The sequence below is a fragment of the Leptodactylus fuscus genome, chromosome 8 (genome assembly GCF_031893055.1).
Source record: "Leptodactylus fuscus isolate aLepFus1 chromosome 8, aLepFus1.hap2, whole genome shotgun sequence".
Lineage (NCBI taxonomy): Eukaryota > Metazoa > Chordata > Amphibia > Anura > Leptodactylidae > Leptodactylus > Leptodactylus fuscus.
Window position 1 is genome coordinate 76,495,954 of NC_134272.1, and position 15,741 is coordinate 76,511,694.

The window sequence follows — 15,741 nt, forward strand, 5'->3', positions numbered from 1 at the left end:
GTCCCCTATAGCTTCTCTTCCCTCATAGCTTCTCTCTCTTCCCCTATAGTTCCTCTTCCCCACATAGTCTCTTCCCCTATAGTTCCTCTTCCCCCATATAGTCTCTTCCCCTATAGTTCCTCTTCCCCCACATAGTCTCTTCCCCTATAGTTCCTCTTCCCCCACATAGTCTCTTCCCCTATAGTTCCTCTTCCCCATATAGTCTCTTCCCCTATAGTTCCTCTTCCCCCGCATAGTCTCTTCCCCTATAGTTCCTCTTCCCCCATATAGTCTCTTCCCCTATAGTTCCTCTTCCCCATATAGTCTCTTCCCCTATAGTTCCTCTTCCCCATATAGTCTCTTCCCCTATAGTTCCTCTTCCCCATATAGTCTCTTCCCCTATAGTTCCTCTTCCCCCATATAGTCTCTTCCCCTATAGTTCCTCTTCCCCCATATAGTCTCTTCCCCTATAGTTCCTCTTCCCCCACATAGTCTCTTCCCCTATAGTTCCTCTTCCCACATATAGTCTCTTCCCCTGTAGTTTCTCTTCCCCATATAGTCTCTTCCCCTATAGTTCCTCTTCCCCATATAGTCTCTTCCCCTATAGTTCCTCTTCCCCCATATAGTCTCTTCCCCTATAGTTCCTCTTCCCCCACATAGTTTCTTCCCCTGTAGTTCCTCTTCTCCCATATAGTCTCTTCCCCTGTAGTTCCTCTTCCCCATATAGTCTCTTCCCCTATAGTTCCTCTTCCCCCACATAGTTTCTTCTCCTGTAGTTCCTCTTCTCCCATATAGTCTCTTCCCCTGTAGTTCCTCTTCCCCATATAGTCTCTTCCCCTATAGTTCCTCTTCCCCCATATAGTCTCTTCCCCTATAGTTCCTCTTCCCCCACATAGTTTCTTCCCCTGTAGTTCCTCTTCTCCCATATAGTCTCTTCCCCTGAAGTTCCTCTTCCCCATATAGTCTCTTCCCCTATAGTTCCTCTTCCCCATATAGTCTCTTCCCCTGTAGTTCCTCTTCCCCCATATAGTCTCTTCCCCTATAGTTCCTCTTCCCCATATAGTCTCTTCCCCTATAGTTCCTCTTCCCCCATATAGTCTCTTCCCCTATAGTTCCTCTTCCCCCATATAGTCTCTTCCCCTATAGTTCCTCTTCCCCCATATAGTCTCTTCCCCTATAGTTCCTCTTCCCCCACATAGTTTCTTCTCCTGTAGTTCCTCTTCTCCCATATAGTCTCTTCCCCTATAGTTCCTCTTCCCCCACATAGTTTCTTCCCCTGTAGTTCCTCTTCTCCCATATAGTCTCTTCCCCTGTAGTTCCTCTTCCCCATATAGTCTCTTCCCCTATAGTTCCTCTTCCCCCACATAGTTTCTTCTCCTGTAGTTCCTCTTCTCCCATATAGTCTCTTCCCCTGTAGTTCCTCTTCCCCCATATAGTCTCTTCCCCTATAGTTCCTCTTCCCCCATATAGTCTCTTCCCCTATAGTTCCTCTTCCCCCATATAGTCTCTTCCCCTATAGTTCCTCTTCCCCCACATAGTTTCTTCCCCTGTAGTTCCTCTTCTCCCATATAGTCTCTTCCCCTGTAGTTCCTCTTCCCCATATAGTCTCTTCCCCTATAGTTCCTCTTCCCCCACATAGTTTCTTCCCCTATAGTTCCTCTTCCCCCATATAGTCTCTTCCCCTATAATTCCTCTTCCCCATATAGTCTCTTCCCCTGTAGTTCCTCTTCCCCATATAGTCTCTTCCCCTGTAGTTCCTCTTCCCCCATATAGTCTCTTCCCCTATAGTTCCTCTTCCCCCATATAGTCTCTTCCCCTATAATTCCTCTTCCCCATATAGTCTCTTCCCCTGTAGTTCCTCTTCCCCATATAGTCTCTTCCCCTGTAGTTCCTCTTCCCCCATATAGTCTCTTCCCCTATAGTTCCTCTTCCCCCACATAGTTTCTTCCCCTGTAGTTCCTCTTCTCCCATACAGTCTCTTCCCCTGTAGTTCCTCTTCCCCATATAGTCTCTTCCCCTATAGTTCCTCTTCCCCCATATAGTCTCTTCCCCTATAGTTCCTCTTCCCCCATATAGTCTCTTCCCCTATAGTTCCTCTTCCCCCATATAGTCTCTTCCCCTATAGTTCCTCTTCCCCCATATAGTCTCTTCCCCTATAGTTCCTCTTCCCCCACATAGTTTCTTCTCCTGTAGTTCCTCTTCTCCCATATAGTCTCTTCCCCTATAGTTCCTCTTCCCCCATATAGTCTCTTCCCCTATAGTTCCTCTTCCCCATATAGTCTCTTCCCCTATAGTTCCTCTTCCCCATATAGTCTCTTCCCCTATAGTTCCTCTTCCCCCATATAGTCTCTTCCCCTATAGTTCCTCTTCCCCCATATAGTCTCTTCCCCTATAGTTCCTCTTCCCCCACATAGTTTCTTCTCCTGTAGTTCCTCTTCTCCCATATAGTCTCTTCCCCTATAGTTCCTCTTCCCCCATATAGTCTCTTCCCCTATAGTTCCTCTTCCCCATATAGTCTCTTCCCCTATAGTTCCTCTTCCCCATATAGTCTCTTCCCCTGTAGTTCCTCTTCTCCCATATAGTCTCTTCCCCTGTAGTTCCTCTTCCCCCACATAGTTTCTTCCCCTATAGTTCCTCTTCCCCCATATAGTCTCTTCCCCTATAGTTCCTCTTCCCCATATAGTCTCTTCCCCTGTAGTTCCTCTTCCCCCATATAGTCTCTTCCCCTATAGTTCCTCTTCTCCCATATAGTCTCTTCCCCCATATAGTCTCTTCCCCTATAGTTCCTCTTCCCCCATATAGTCTCTTCCCCTATAGTTCCTCTTCCCCATATAGTCTCTTCCCCTGTAGTTCCTCTTCCCCATATAGTCTCTTCCCCTGTAGTTCCTCTTCCCCCATATAGTCTCTTCCCCTATAGTTCCTCTTCTCCCATATAGTCTCTTCCCCCATATAGTCTCTTCCCCTATAGTTCCTCTTCCCCCATATAGTCTCTTCCCCTATAGTTCCTCTTCCCCATATAGTCTCTTCCCCTATAGTTTCTCTCCCCCCATATAGTCTCTTCCCCTATAGTTCCTCTTCCCCCATATAGTCTCATCCCCTATAGCTGCCCTCTTTTCAGTGCTGTCCTTGTCCTTTGTTCTATTATTTTACTCTTTAGTTGCAAATCAAATGTTTTTGGTTTCAGATTTGGATGAAAGTATTAACAAGTCAACAGAAAGCCAAGAAAACTGCGGAGACTCAGGTAAGACTTCCTGTCACTACAAGTACATCGACCATTACATAGCAGGGAAAGAAGCCATAGAAAAGAAGCCAATAAAATAATCATCTGAGTTTCTCTTCATATGGGGAAGAAAAATGGAGTTTCTAATGGGGCCGTGTCCCTTATACATGATATTTATATATAGATATATATCATTTTTTAATTAATAGCATGCCCTTGTATGTCTGGTATTAAAGCTGAAGTCATAGCTTTGTGAATGGAGCTGAGGTGCAATACCAGGCACGTCCTATGCATAATAGTGGCGCTATTTATTTTTTAAAAAAAAGGCAGGTTCTATTTTTTATTATTATGAAACCCCTTAACCTAGCATAACTCCTGTACTCACTATGCTTATCAAAGAAAACTTGTGTCCCTCAGGGCTTGTACCTACCATCACATATTTTATATCAGTTATGTCATGGGCTTATCAGTACCAAAAATAAACCTGCGTATCAAGTGCCATAGAGTGTAAGATCAGATGTGTAGAAATGGAAAGATAGAATAATCTTGTGAATCACTCTGTCACACAATATCTTGAATAATCTTGTGAATCACAGTGCCCTTAATAATTCTGTGAATCACTCCGCCACACAGTACCCTGAATAATTCTGTGAATCAGTCCGCCACACAGTGCCCTGAATAATTCTGTGAATCACACACAGTGCCCTGAATAATTCTGTGAATCACTCTGCCACACAGTGTCCTAAATAATTTTGTGAATCACTCCACCACACAGTGCCCATAATAATTCTGTGAATCACACACAGTGTCCTAAATAATTTTGTGAATCACTCCACCACACAGTGCCCTAAATAATTCTGTGAATCACACACAGTGCCCTGAATAATTCTGTGAATCACTCCGCCACACAGTGCCCTGAATAAATCTAGGGTTAAGGGGATATCGTCACTCCTTAGGGAGAGACCACCAGGTGTGTGGAGTCTTATTAAGCCATAGATGCTCCACTGTGAAGAGGATCATGGGAATAATATGGAAATCTGTTTTCCATGCTGTAAATAGGAAGACAGTGCCTCAGTCATGCAGCCCAATAGAGGGCGCTCCCTTTAACATCATGCCCGACCTTTCCAGAGGCCTTTGCTGCAAATGATGTGGGATTTTACCAAGCCAGTCTTCTCAGCTGAGGACAACTGTTTTGATCTGATTGAATCTCATCAGCCTGAAACAGAGAAGACTGACTTGGCAGAGGTGAGAGGCTTCTAGACAGGGTTAAGGGGATATCCTCTATTCGGCTGCATGACTGAGGCACTGTCTTCCTATTTACATCATGGAAGACAGATTTGCGTCTTCTTCCCATGATCCTAAATAATTCTGTGAATCACTTCGCCACACAGTGCCCTGAATAATTTTGTGAATCACTCCGCCACACAGTGCCCTAAACAATTCTGTGAATCACACACAGTGTCCTCAATAATTCTGTGAATCACTCCGCCACACAGTGTCCTAAACAATTTTGTGAATCACATATCACAGTGCCCTGAATAATTATGTAAATCACACCGCCTCAGTGTCCCAGATAATTCTGTGCATCCCCCAGTGGGACTCATTTTTCGCACAGAGTCCTTGGCAAATGATATAATAAAATAGTAACAATAATATCAATAAACCTTTTTCCGAAATGTTCCAGATCTTCCTCTAGCTGAGGATATTCTGTTATCTTCCAGCTGAATTACACTGGACTATAAATCTATCACCACTTTCTTTCGCACAATGACCCATGGGATTGATGACGCAACGCTTTCCACCAGATTTTCTGCTTGCAATAAATTACTTTATTATATACACATCTTAGCCTTTTGCTTTTGGCTACCTTCATTGGACATGTCAGTGATGTGAACATTATACCCGTCATTATAGAAGGCTGAACCTGTATTAAATGTAGGTTAGCCAGAAATTATGTATATCTTGTACTGCTCCCTCTCCCCTCCCACAGCATACAGTCTCAGACACCCACAGAGAGAAGTGCTGCAGCTGCATCCCCCTCCTTCTCCTCATCATTTTTTTAGAACTTTTTAGCAGATTGATAAATTTTCTCAGTAACAAAGAAGTGTTTCGATTGCCACCAACTTTAGTTGATGGTCGACTGTATAGAACTAATGTTTGTAGGTTTATGTACGAGTCGAATGTTCTAAGTCTGACAGGTCAGTGGTCAAAAGTGAGATGTGTACGGCCAGCTTAAGGGGCAACACTCCCCTAACTTAGGTATTATATATATTTCTGCTTATGTCTTATTAGTTCTAGAATGTTCAGTTTACAATAAGTCATCAGTGCAGAGGTCCGCTGGGCAGAAATATCTGTAACCTCTGGAGAGAATTGCAAAACCACATAAAAATGTAAGCGAGTTAGGAAACAGGAGGAGGTGTATACTGTGCCGTGAAGTGTCCGACCTCAGATCCTCTCCTTATATCCCCGGCGTCTCTTCAGGACGTCTTCTGGATGAAGTTGCTTATTCAGCAATGTCATTTCTTACCTCGGTTTTGCAACAGTAATATCATTTGTTTTCCGGATATTATTCTTTTAAGACCAGAGTTTTACTGCAGATCAGATTATAAAATGGATTCTAAAAATTTACTGAGTCTTCAAAAAATTGAATTCCGACGCGACAGAAAACATCCACATATCCACATGGCATATCTATTGGGTATCTATGGATAAACCCTTGAAGATTATGGGCTAAATCTTGCTGTGGATTTCACACTGTGAAAATCTGCTACATAATAATAAACATGCTAGACGTGGAGTAACAAATCCACCACATGTGAACACGGTCTTAAAGAAGTTTATGAGAGTAGAACTATGTTGGCTTTTTTTTAAAGGAACAGCGCCTCTCCTCTCCATGGACATGTATTGCAACTAAATATCAGTCAATGAATGAGTTGCAATACCATTTACAGCCTGTGAGCTGCACGGTGGTGCTGTTTCCTTATTTTTGTAATGTGAGACAGTAGAGTGTAAGGGTAAGTTCACGCGGGGTTTTTTGGTCAGGGATTTGAGGCTGTATCCGCCAAAAAGATGGCTCCCATTGAAATCAATGGGAGCCAGTCAGGTGCTTCTTCCGGAAGCCAGTTTGTTCCAGCTCTCAGAAACAGAAGCGAGGTGCTCATTCTTCAAGCCGTTTCGCCTCGTGATTCGGCCTGAAGACACTCCCTCCTCCCGACTAGACCCATTCATTGGGCCTAATCTGGAGCAGAGTGCGCAACTGGATGCTGGTGCAGTGCACCGGCATTCAGTCGCGGCTACCCGTATTTTGGACCGGAACCTAAGGCAGCCTCTGCTTCAGGTTCCGGCCCAAAAAACTCTGTGTGAACTTAAGGGTGGAGGTCTACCACATAAATAATCATATATATGGGGTTGTACACAGACTTAAGGGTTCACTGACTGTCGGTGTTCCTTGTTGTATGGATTTATAGGTTAAAAGTGTACCAAGCACCTGGTGTACAATATGGTCACCAGTCCCGCCAGACCTGTTTGATCTCAAAAGAAGTGAATGTGAAGTAGACCACGAGGTCTTGACAGACAACACAGATGTGTGAAGTGTTATCTACATAAAAACACAATCCGTGGCTCAATACTGGATGTGGTAAATAGTGCAGAAGACTATGCGGAGTCCTGTGTGTGTGACTCACGCTCCAGCCCGTGTTGTGGGGGTGATAATAATTCCAGCCCGTCATCTCTGTCCACGTGCGTCCTCTGTAAGGTTAATGTCAATGCACAAGGCGTAAAGCTTGCACAGCCTACACATCAGTTTATGATCCTTCCGCCCTTGTCAATGTTTAGCAGCCGCAACGCTTGAAGATAATGGACAGGTCGTACAAGTGACAGCTCGGTGTGCGGCTTCCCGAAAACTTTAGTATTCAAGATCATAATCTATTAAACCAAGTCGTCAAGTGTCGAAGTTTTTTATTTTATATAAATTACACTAAACTTGGCCTGACACTAGATAGCTGTTGGCTAAATACTGTCAGTGAGCGGCTACGACTTTTTTTTTTTTTTTAATGTAGATTGTGAGCCCCATATAGGGATCACAACGTACATCTTTTTTCTCCTATCAGTATGTCTTTGTAGAATGGGAGGAAATCCACACAAACACGGGAGAAGATACAAACTCCTTGCAGATGTTGTTCCTGGTGGGATTCAAACCCAGGACTCCAGTGCTGTAGTGCTAACCACTGAGCCACCATGTTGCCTCAAGCAGCTACGACTTTCTAAACCCCATGGTACACATGCATGCTCGGCTCAACTAGGCGTGCTTACGTTGTGAATTTGGAGTGGGAGAAATCCTCAGACACCTCTACCTTACCTATCTACCTTGAGGACTAAAGGATGAGATGGATGTCACAAGAGTGTCAGGATGGCCCTAGACATGTTAGATGTAGGGTTGAGCAATAGGGATCAGGAAAGATCGGATCCCGATCGGCAATCGAGCAAATTTCTCGATTGCAATCAGGATTGGCTGGAAAATTGGATTTTGAAACCTTAGGATCAGCTCAACCCTGCTGTGTATATATAATATAAAATTAGGGTTGATCAATCGGGATTGGGAAAGATCGGATCCCAATTGTCGATCGAGCAAATTTCATGATCGCAATTGGGATCGGCTGGAAAATGATCGGAAATCTGGTTTTAAAATCGATCCTGAAATCTCAAGATCGGCTCAACCCTAGTTAGATGCCGTGATGTAATAATGTTCGTTCAGCCATATCTGCTATTACTTTCGATTAGATGTCATGGGTAACTTTGGGACTTTTTGACTTTATAACATCAAATAATTGTCTTTCACAGCAGAGGAAGATGAGCCCAGTACAAGCAAAGACCGAGCCTCTCCAGTTCCTGAAATGACACTTCGAGATTACCAGACGGAAGTGGCCAGACCCGCTCTAAATGGCGAAAATATCATCATATGCTTACCTACAGGAAGTGGCAAGACCAGAGTAGCGGTGTACATTGCAAGGCACCATCTGGATGAAAGGAGGAGCAAAGACCTTCCAGCAAAAGTCATTGTCTTGGTCAACAAGGTACAAAATATTCAAATTTCTTGTGAGTTGTGTACAAAAACCATGATGGATCACCAAGATCATGACTGTGACCTATGAGAAGCTATGTACCCAAACCACTAAGGATATATCTTTGCAGGTTCCTTTGGTTGACCAGCATTTCCGCAGTGAGTTTCATCCATACTTGAAGGATCGCTATGAAGTCACCAAAATAAGTGGAGACTGTCAACTGAAGATTTCATTCCCTGAAGTTGTGGGGAAGAATGATGTCATTATATGCACAGCCCAGATACTGGAAAATTCCTTAATGCAGGCAGAAGAAGATGAAGAAGAAGGGGTCAAATTATCTGGTATGTCAGTAATCTTGCTCAAATTAAAGGAGTTTTCCAGGATATTAAAAGATATAGTGTCCCTATGTGATAACCCAGACATGATGTCCTTATTGTGGTCGGGTTATCTTCTCAGACATGTAGTGTCCTCCTGATAACCAGCCATGATGTCCTTATTGTGGTCAGGTTATCTTCTCATACATGTAGTGTCCTCCTGATAACCAGCCATGATGTCCTTATTGTGGTCAGGTTATCTTCTCATATATGTAGTGTCCTCCTGATAACCAGCCGTGATGTCCTTATTGTGGTCAGGTTATCTTCTCATACATGTAGTGTCCTCCTGATAACCAGCCATGATGTCCTTATTGTGGTCAGGTTATCTTCTCATACATGTAGTGTCCTCCTGATAACCAGCCATGATGTCCTTATTATGGTCCGGTTATCTTCTCATACATGTAGTGTCCTCCTGATAACCAGCCGTGATGTCCTTATTGTGGTCAGGTTATCTTCTCATACATGTAGTGTCCTGCTGATAACCAGCCATGATGTCCTTATTGTGGTCAGGTTATCTTCTCATACATGTAGTGTCCTCCTGATAACCAGCCATGATGTCCTTATTGTGGTCAGGTTATCTTCTCATATATGTAGTGTCCTCCTGATAACCAGCCATGATGTCCTTATTGTGGTCAGGTTATCTTCTCATACATGTAGTGTCCTCCTGATAACCAGCCATGATGTCCTTATTGTGGTCAGGTTATCTTCTCATACATGTAGTGTCCCCTCCTGATAACCAGCCATGATGTCTTTATTGTGGTCGGGTTATCTTCTCATACATATAGTGCCCTACTGAAAACCCATTTTCATATGTTCATCAGGGTATTTGGCATGGCCCATTGGGACCTTTCCTTACTGTGTCAGGCCCAGTCCATATATTACATATTTAGCCTCGGAGTATGAGCAGCACGGTTCTATACTGACATTATGCAGACATGTCCACGCTCCGTCTATACAACATGACAAATTGCCACTTTTGTATTAAGTTCCAGACTTTGTGTTTCAGATTTCTCCCTCCTCATCATTGATGAATGTCACCACACCCAGAAGGGCGGGGTGTATAATAACATCATGATACGCTACATACGACAGAAAAACAAGAACAAAAAGTTGAAGAAGTTGCACGAGTCGGAGGTCCCACTTCCTCAGATCCTGGGATTGACGGCTTCACCGGGTGTGGGCGGAGCCAAAAATAGCAAGAAAGCCGAGGAGCACATCTTAAAAGTGAGTATATGCAGATTGTGTCCACCTTTAAAACAGTTTTCCAGTCTACATATAGAAGGATTCTACATATAGAGGGGAATAAGTTTGTAAATACACATTGGGGCATATAAACTAAAACTGTCTGAGTTCTAGACAGTGCAAAGTTAGACCAGACGGTCTGAAAGTACACCAGATTTTAGAAAGTGTCTGATGCTGTTTGATAATCTGGTGCACTTTTAGACGGTCCAGTCTAACTTTACACCACTAAATATTTGGCTTAGTTTACTTTTCAACAAGCCCCGCCCACATGTCTAACAAGGAGGACAAACTGTTTGAAACACATAGACATTTCTAGACATGCTCTGTGGTTGGAGGGAGGGCAGATAAGTTGTGACATCATCTATAGTCAGTATTGATGCAATGATGGGTCAGTGGTGTTATCTTCCATTGTAATCCTGTCTGTGATGCAAAAAAAGAGGACTGTTAAAAAGAAAACCCCTAAAGAATTGGCAACTTGTCCCTGGCACGGGACTCGCTCACCTCCATAATGTTGTATTATGGCACAAATAAGCTGCCGTCCATCGGTCTACACGTGTAATATATATATATTATCATTTCTTCTATCAGATCTGCGCCAACCTCGATTCCCGGATCAAGACTGTACAAGAAAATATTGCTCAGTTAGAGAACCAAGTGAAACAACCCTACAAGAAAGTGGAGATAGCGGAAGATAAGAACAAGGTGATCCTATGGTCATGGTGATGTCCCAGTCACGTAGATATATACTTAGGGCACGTTCACATTAAAGGTTCTACATCCAATGAGCAGATCCGTATGATGGATGAAAAAACAGGTGCAAAAAAGATGGCCATTCATTTACACATATTATGTAGGTCCCAAAAATGTTTGTGCCCAAAAAATTGACAAAAAAAGAGTCAGTTTGTTTTACATTGATCGCTATGTAAATGGAAGGCCATCTGTATTTACTGAATCCATTTCTCTGGATAAATTCCATATCACGTTTACTCTATAAGGACTAGTTTACACAGAGGTTTTTTGCAGGTGGATTTTGATTCAGAAAAGGCTCCCATTCGTTTCCCTATTTTTTTATTTTTTATATCATCACATTCTATTATTATATTTGCAATTTTTTACAACTTTTTTTGGTCAAACATTCCAAATACCACTTTTACTGTAGAGAATCCTTTGATGTCGTATATAGTGTAGAGCAGCTTAATATACAGTGCCCTGAGTACTTGGACGTGAGGACCGGCCACAATCCAGTTCTCTGGGACTGCTGGAGATAACTGAGCTCTGTCTTGCTTTGGCTTCATAGAGGTGAATGGGGTGGAATGCATAAACCCAAGTGACACGTCATTGCAATAGGACCCCTCAGGACCCCAGTTCATTTGACTCATGGAGATCCCATTGGTTGGACCCCACTGATCTAGCAGCTATCCCCTATACTTACCGGTTACTCTGTTAATCCAGTGGCTTGATGCATGACTTGTTTTAGGGTATGTTCACACTGCTCTTTTGTCAAGCTGAAAAAAACCTGTCTCAATAATTTTCATCACTATTTTGAATGCATTTTTTTAAGTAGTGCATTTTTTCTGGGACATGGCTGTTGCTTCCTATTTATTTCAATGGGAATTTAAGTGCTATTTTAACTCAAGGTAGGGCAGGATGCCTTAAGGTAGGGCAGGATGCCTCAAGGTAGGCCAGGATGCTTCAAGGTAGGGCAGGATGCCTTAAGGTAGGCCAGGATGCCTCAAGGTAGGCCAGGATGCTTCAAGGTAGGGCAGGATGCCTTAAGCTAGGCCAGGATGCCTCAAGGTAGGCCAGGATGCTTCAAGGTAGGGCAGGATGCCTTAAGGTAGGCCAAGATGCCTCAAGGTAGGGCAGGATGCCTTAAGGTAGGGCAAGATCCCTCAAGGTAGGGCAGGATGCTTCAAGGTAGGGCAGGAGGCCTTAAGGTAGGGCAGGATGCCTTAAGGTAGGCCAGGATGCCTCAAGGTAGGGCAGGATGCCTTAAGGTAGGGTAGGATGCCCCAAGATAAGGCAGAATGCCTTAAAGTAGGGCAGGATTCCTCACGGTAGGCCAGGATGGCTCAAGATTATGCAGGGTGCCTCAAGGTAGGACAGGATGCCTACATATAAGGCAGGATGCCTCCAGATAAAGCCCAATGCCTCAAGGCAGGCCAGGATGCCTTCACATAAGCCAGGATGTCTCAAGGTAGGGCAGGATGTCTCAAGGTAGGCTAGGATGCCATCACATAAGCCAGGATGTCTCAAGGTAGGGCAGGATGTCTCAAGGTAGGGCAGGATGCCCCAAGGTAGGCCAGGATGCCTCAAGGTAGGGCAGGATGCCTCCATATAAGGCAGGATGTCACAAGGTAGGGCAGAATCCCTCATGGTATCGTAGGATGCTTTTCTTCAGTTAGCAAAAAAAGCCCAAACTTCCGCTGTTCTTATTTATTAACACCACATCCTGAAGCTCCCTAAGGCAATCCGTTTGTCTATGTAATGTGTTATAAAGTCTGAGATGTCACATTGACATTTTTATGTGGATTGCATTAAAAAAATCTCTGCAAACTTGGATTCTGTATATATGAAAAGTGCAGGATGAATGTGACTGAGATCCAATAATCCTTCCATAATTCCGACCATCTCCAATGTACTATTACCAGGCCACGGTTACCTGCGCCGTGGAGCTCTGTTTCTTTTTTATTTTCTAGTTTCTCAAACTGAAATCTATGAAAGTTAGATATCAGCTGTTTATCATAAATATGAGGCAGAAAAAGGCTTAAAATTCAGCAATAAAAACACAGTGTGAACATATCCCTATGACATGTAGTGCAGACAAGAGATTATTCACGGTAACCAGTCAGATCCCGGCTTTACTTTTCTAACCTGAGCTGGAATTGGATTGGCCACAGTGGGTAGCACAACTGACTTTTTGTCGGAATTTGTTATACTTTGACACGTGCACGGTCCGGATCCTGCTTCATGCGCCTTTATTTTTTACAGAGCCCATTTGGTGATAAGATCAAAGATATGATGATAAGTATTGAAGGTTTTAGTGGCTTGTACCCACCAAATGATCACGGATCCCAGTCTTACGAGCAGTGGGTGGTTCAGAAAGAAAAAACTGGTAAGTGCTGTGGAATAAGAGAGACAATATTTCTCGTTAAATGTTATTAATTATTATTATTTTTAATATTTTGGGTTTTAAAGGTTTTCTTTAACCATCTTAGTGGTGACATCTGTTTTGCTGTTCGGAGGGTTATTTAGTGTCCTCCTGATAACCAGCCATGATGTCCTTATTGTGGTCAGGTTATCTTCTCATACATGTAGTGTCCTCCTGATAACCAGCCATGATGTCCTTATTGTGGTCAGGTTATCTTCTCATACATCTAGTGTCCTCCTGATACCCAGCCATGATGTCCTTATTGTGGTCAGGTTATTTTTTCATACATGTAGTGTCCCTCCTGATAACCAGCCATGATGTCCTTATTGTGGTCAGGTTATCTTCTCATACATGTAGTGTCCTCCTGATAACCAGCCATGATGTCCTTATTGTGGTCAGGTTATTTTCTCATACATGTAGTGTCCTCCTCATACCCAGCCATGATGTCCTTATTGTGGTCAGGTTATTTTCTCATACATGTAGTGTCCCCTCCTGATAACCAGCCATGATGCCCTTATTGTGGCCAGGTTATCTTCTCATACATGTAGTGTCCTCCTGATAACCAGCCATGATGTCCTTATTGTGGTCAGGTTATCTTCTCATACATGTAGTATCCTCCTGATAACCAGCCATGATGTCCTTATTGTGGTCAGGTTATCTTCTCATACATGTAGTGTCCTCCTGATAACCAGCCATGATGTCCTTATTGTGGTCAGGTTATCTTCTCATACATGTAGTATCCTCCTGATAACCAGCCATGATGTCCTTATTGTGGTCAGGTTATCTTCTCATACATGTAGTGTCGTCCTGATAACCAGCCATGATGTCCTTATTGTGGTCAGGTTATCTTCTCATACATGTAGTATCCTCCTGATAACCAGCCATGATGTCCTTATTGTGGTCAGGTTATCTTCTCATATATGCAGTGTCCCTCCTGATAACCTTATTGTGGTTGGATTATCTTCTCATACATGTAGTGTCCCCTCCTGATAACCAGCCACGATGTCCTTATTGTGGTCAGGTTATCTTCTCATACATGTAGTGTCCTCCTGATAACCAGCCATGATGTCCTTATTGTGGTCAGGTTATCTTCTCATACATGTAGTGTCCTCCTGATAACCAGCCATGATGTCCTTATTGTGGTCAGGTTATCTTCTCATATATGTAGTGTCCTTCTGATAACCAGCCATGATGTCCTTATTGTGGTCAGGTTATCTTCTCATATATGTAGTGTCCTCCTGATAACCAGCCATGATCTCCTTATTGTGGTCAGGTTATCTTCTCATACATGTAGTGTCCTCCTGATAACCAGCCATGATGTCCTTATTGTGGTCGGGTTATCTTCTCATACATGTAGTGTCCTCCTGATAACCAGCCATGATCTCCTTATTGTGGTCGGGTTATCTTCTCATACATGTAGTGTCCTCCTGATAACCAGCCATGATGTCCTTATTGTGGTCGGGTTATCTTCTCATACATGTAGTGTCCTCCTGATAACCAGCCATGATGTCCTTATTGTGGTTGGGTTATCTTCTCATACATGTAGTGTCCTCCTGATAACCAGCCATGATGTCCTTATTGTGTTTTTAATGGGCTTGTAATGAAATCTCAATATCTCTTTGTAATTTTCTATGTAGCTGCCAAGGAAGAGAATCGTAGGCAGCATGTCTGTGCCCTGCATCTGAAGAAATACAATGACGCCTTGCAGATCTATGACACAATCCGCATGAACGACGCATTAACCCATCTGATGAAGTTCTATGATGAGGAGAAGAAAAAGGCACTTATGTTGAACGAGTCTGATGGAGGTCCTCTCTCTGAAAAAATTGATGAGACGGATAGATTTCTGATGGAATTATTCTTTGGTAAGCCCCGAGCTGCCTGTTTGATCTATATCGGAATGGAAAGTACAATGGTGGGTCAAGCGAATATTGTAGCTAATGCAGATAACACCATCTTGGCTGTCCTGTGCTGACTGAGTAGTGGTGTTGCCCCCTAGGGACAGCCCCCCTAACATCATGCATGACTCAGTTAATAAGCCTACTGACATGATGCGGGGTTTATTGCCAAATTAGTATTTCTATTCCAAAAGGAACAGATTCCCAGCTATGGACAGCGCTGTTTCGGTCTTTTGGACCTCCTCAGCATAGCGTAGGGATACTGATTTGGCAGAGTGAGAGACTATAGACCAGGGGATAATCATACACATCAGGGAGAGTATGTGCTTACATAGGCATACTGAGACTTACAAATCATTCCTGCTCCGCTAGGGATTCTGGGTAAAAAATATGCAAATCTATGCTCCAGGATGTAATTAAGAGAATAATCTCCTAATTACATACTGGAGAATAGGCACACACTCTCCCTAATGTGTATGATTATCCCCTGACCCTGAGTAGTGGTGGTTTAGGTAAGTGCACCTTAAAGGAACACTAAACCTAAATATAAGAACACCATTGAACAGGAGATACTTGTGTCCACGCTATACACTCATCGGCCACTTTATTAGGTACACCATGCTAGTAACGGGTTGGACCCCCTTTTGCCTTCAGAACTGCCTCAATTCTTCGTGGCATAGATTCAACAAGGTGCTGGAAGCATTCCTCAGAGATTTTGGTCCATATTGACATGATGGTATCATACAGTTGCTGCAGATTTGTCGGCTGCACATCCATGATGCGAATCTCCCGTTCCACCACATCCCAAAGATGCTCT

At 43.3% G+C, this 15,741-nt stretch overlaps 1 protein-coding gene across 2 annotated transcripts in view; it reads left to right on the forward strand.

Annotated features, from left to right (window-relative positions):
• The window catches only part of IFIH1 (interferon induced with helicase C domain 1), a 46,083-nt gene that overhangs the window by 22,073 nt on the left and 8,269 nt on the right, over positions 1 to 15,741 (forward strand). The window contains exons 5-11 of one of the 2 annotated variants that reach the window (XM_075284244.1): positions 3,164 to 3,220; positions 8,039 to 8,271; positions 8,390 to 8,600; positions 9,640 to 9,857; positions 10,464 to 10,577; positions 12,867 to 12,990; positions 14,664 to 14,891. In XM_075284244.1, coding sequence (XP_075140345.1) covers positions 3,164 to 3,220; positions 8,039 to 8,271; positions 8,390 to 8,600; positions 9,640 to 9,857; positions 10,464 to 10,577; positions 12,867 to 12,990; positions 14,664 to 14,891 — 1,185 coding nt within the window. The remainder of the gene's footprint in view (positions 1 to 3,163; positions 3,221 to 8,038; positions 8,272 to 8,389; positions 8,601 to 9,639; positions 9,858 to 10,463; positions 10,578 to 12,866; positions 12,991 to 14,663; positions 14,892 to 15,741) is intronic. The other variant, XM_075284245.1, reaches the window with a different exon arrangement.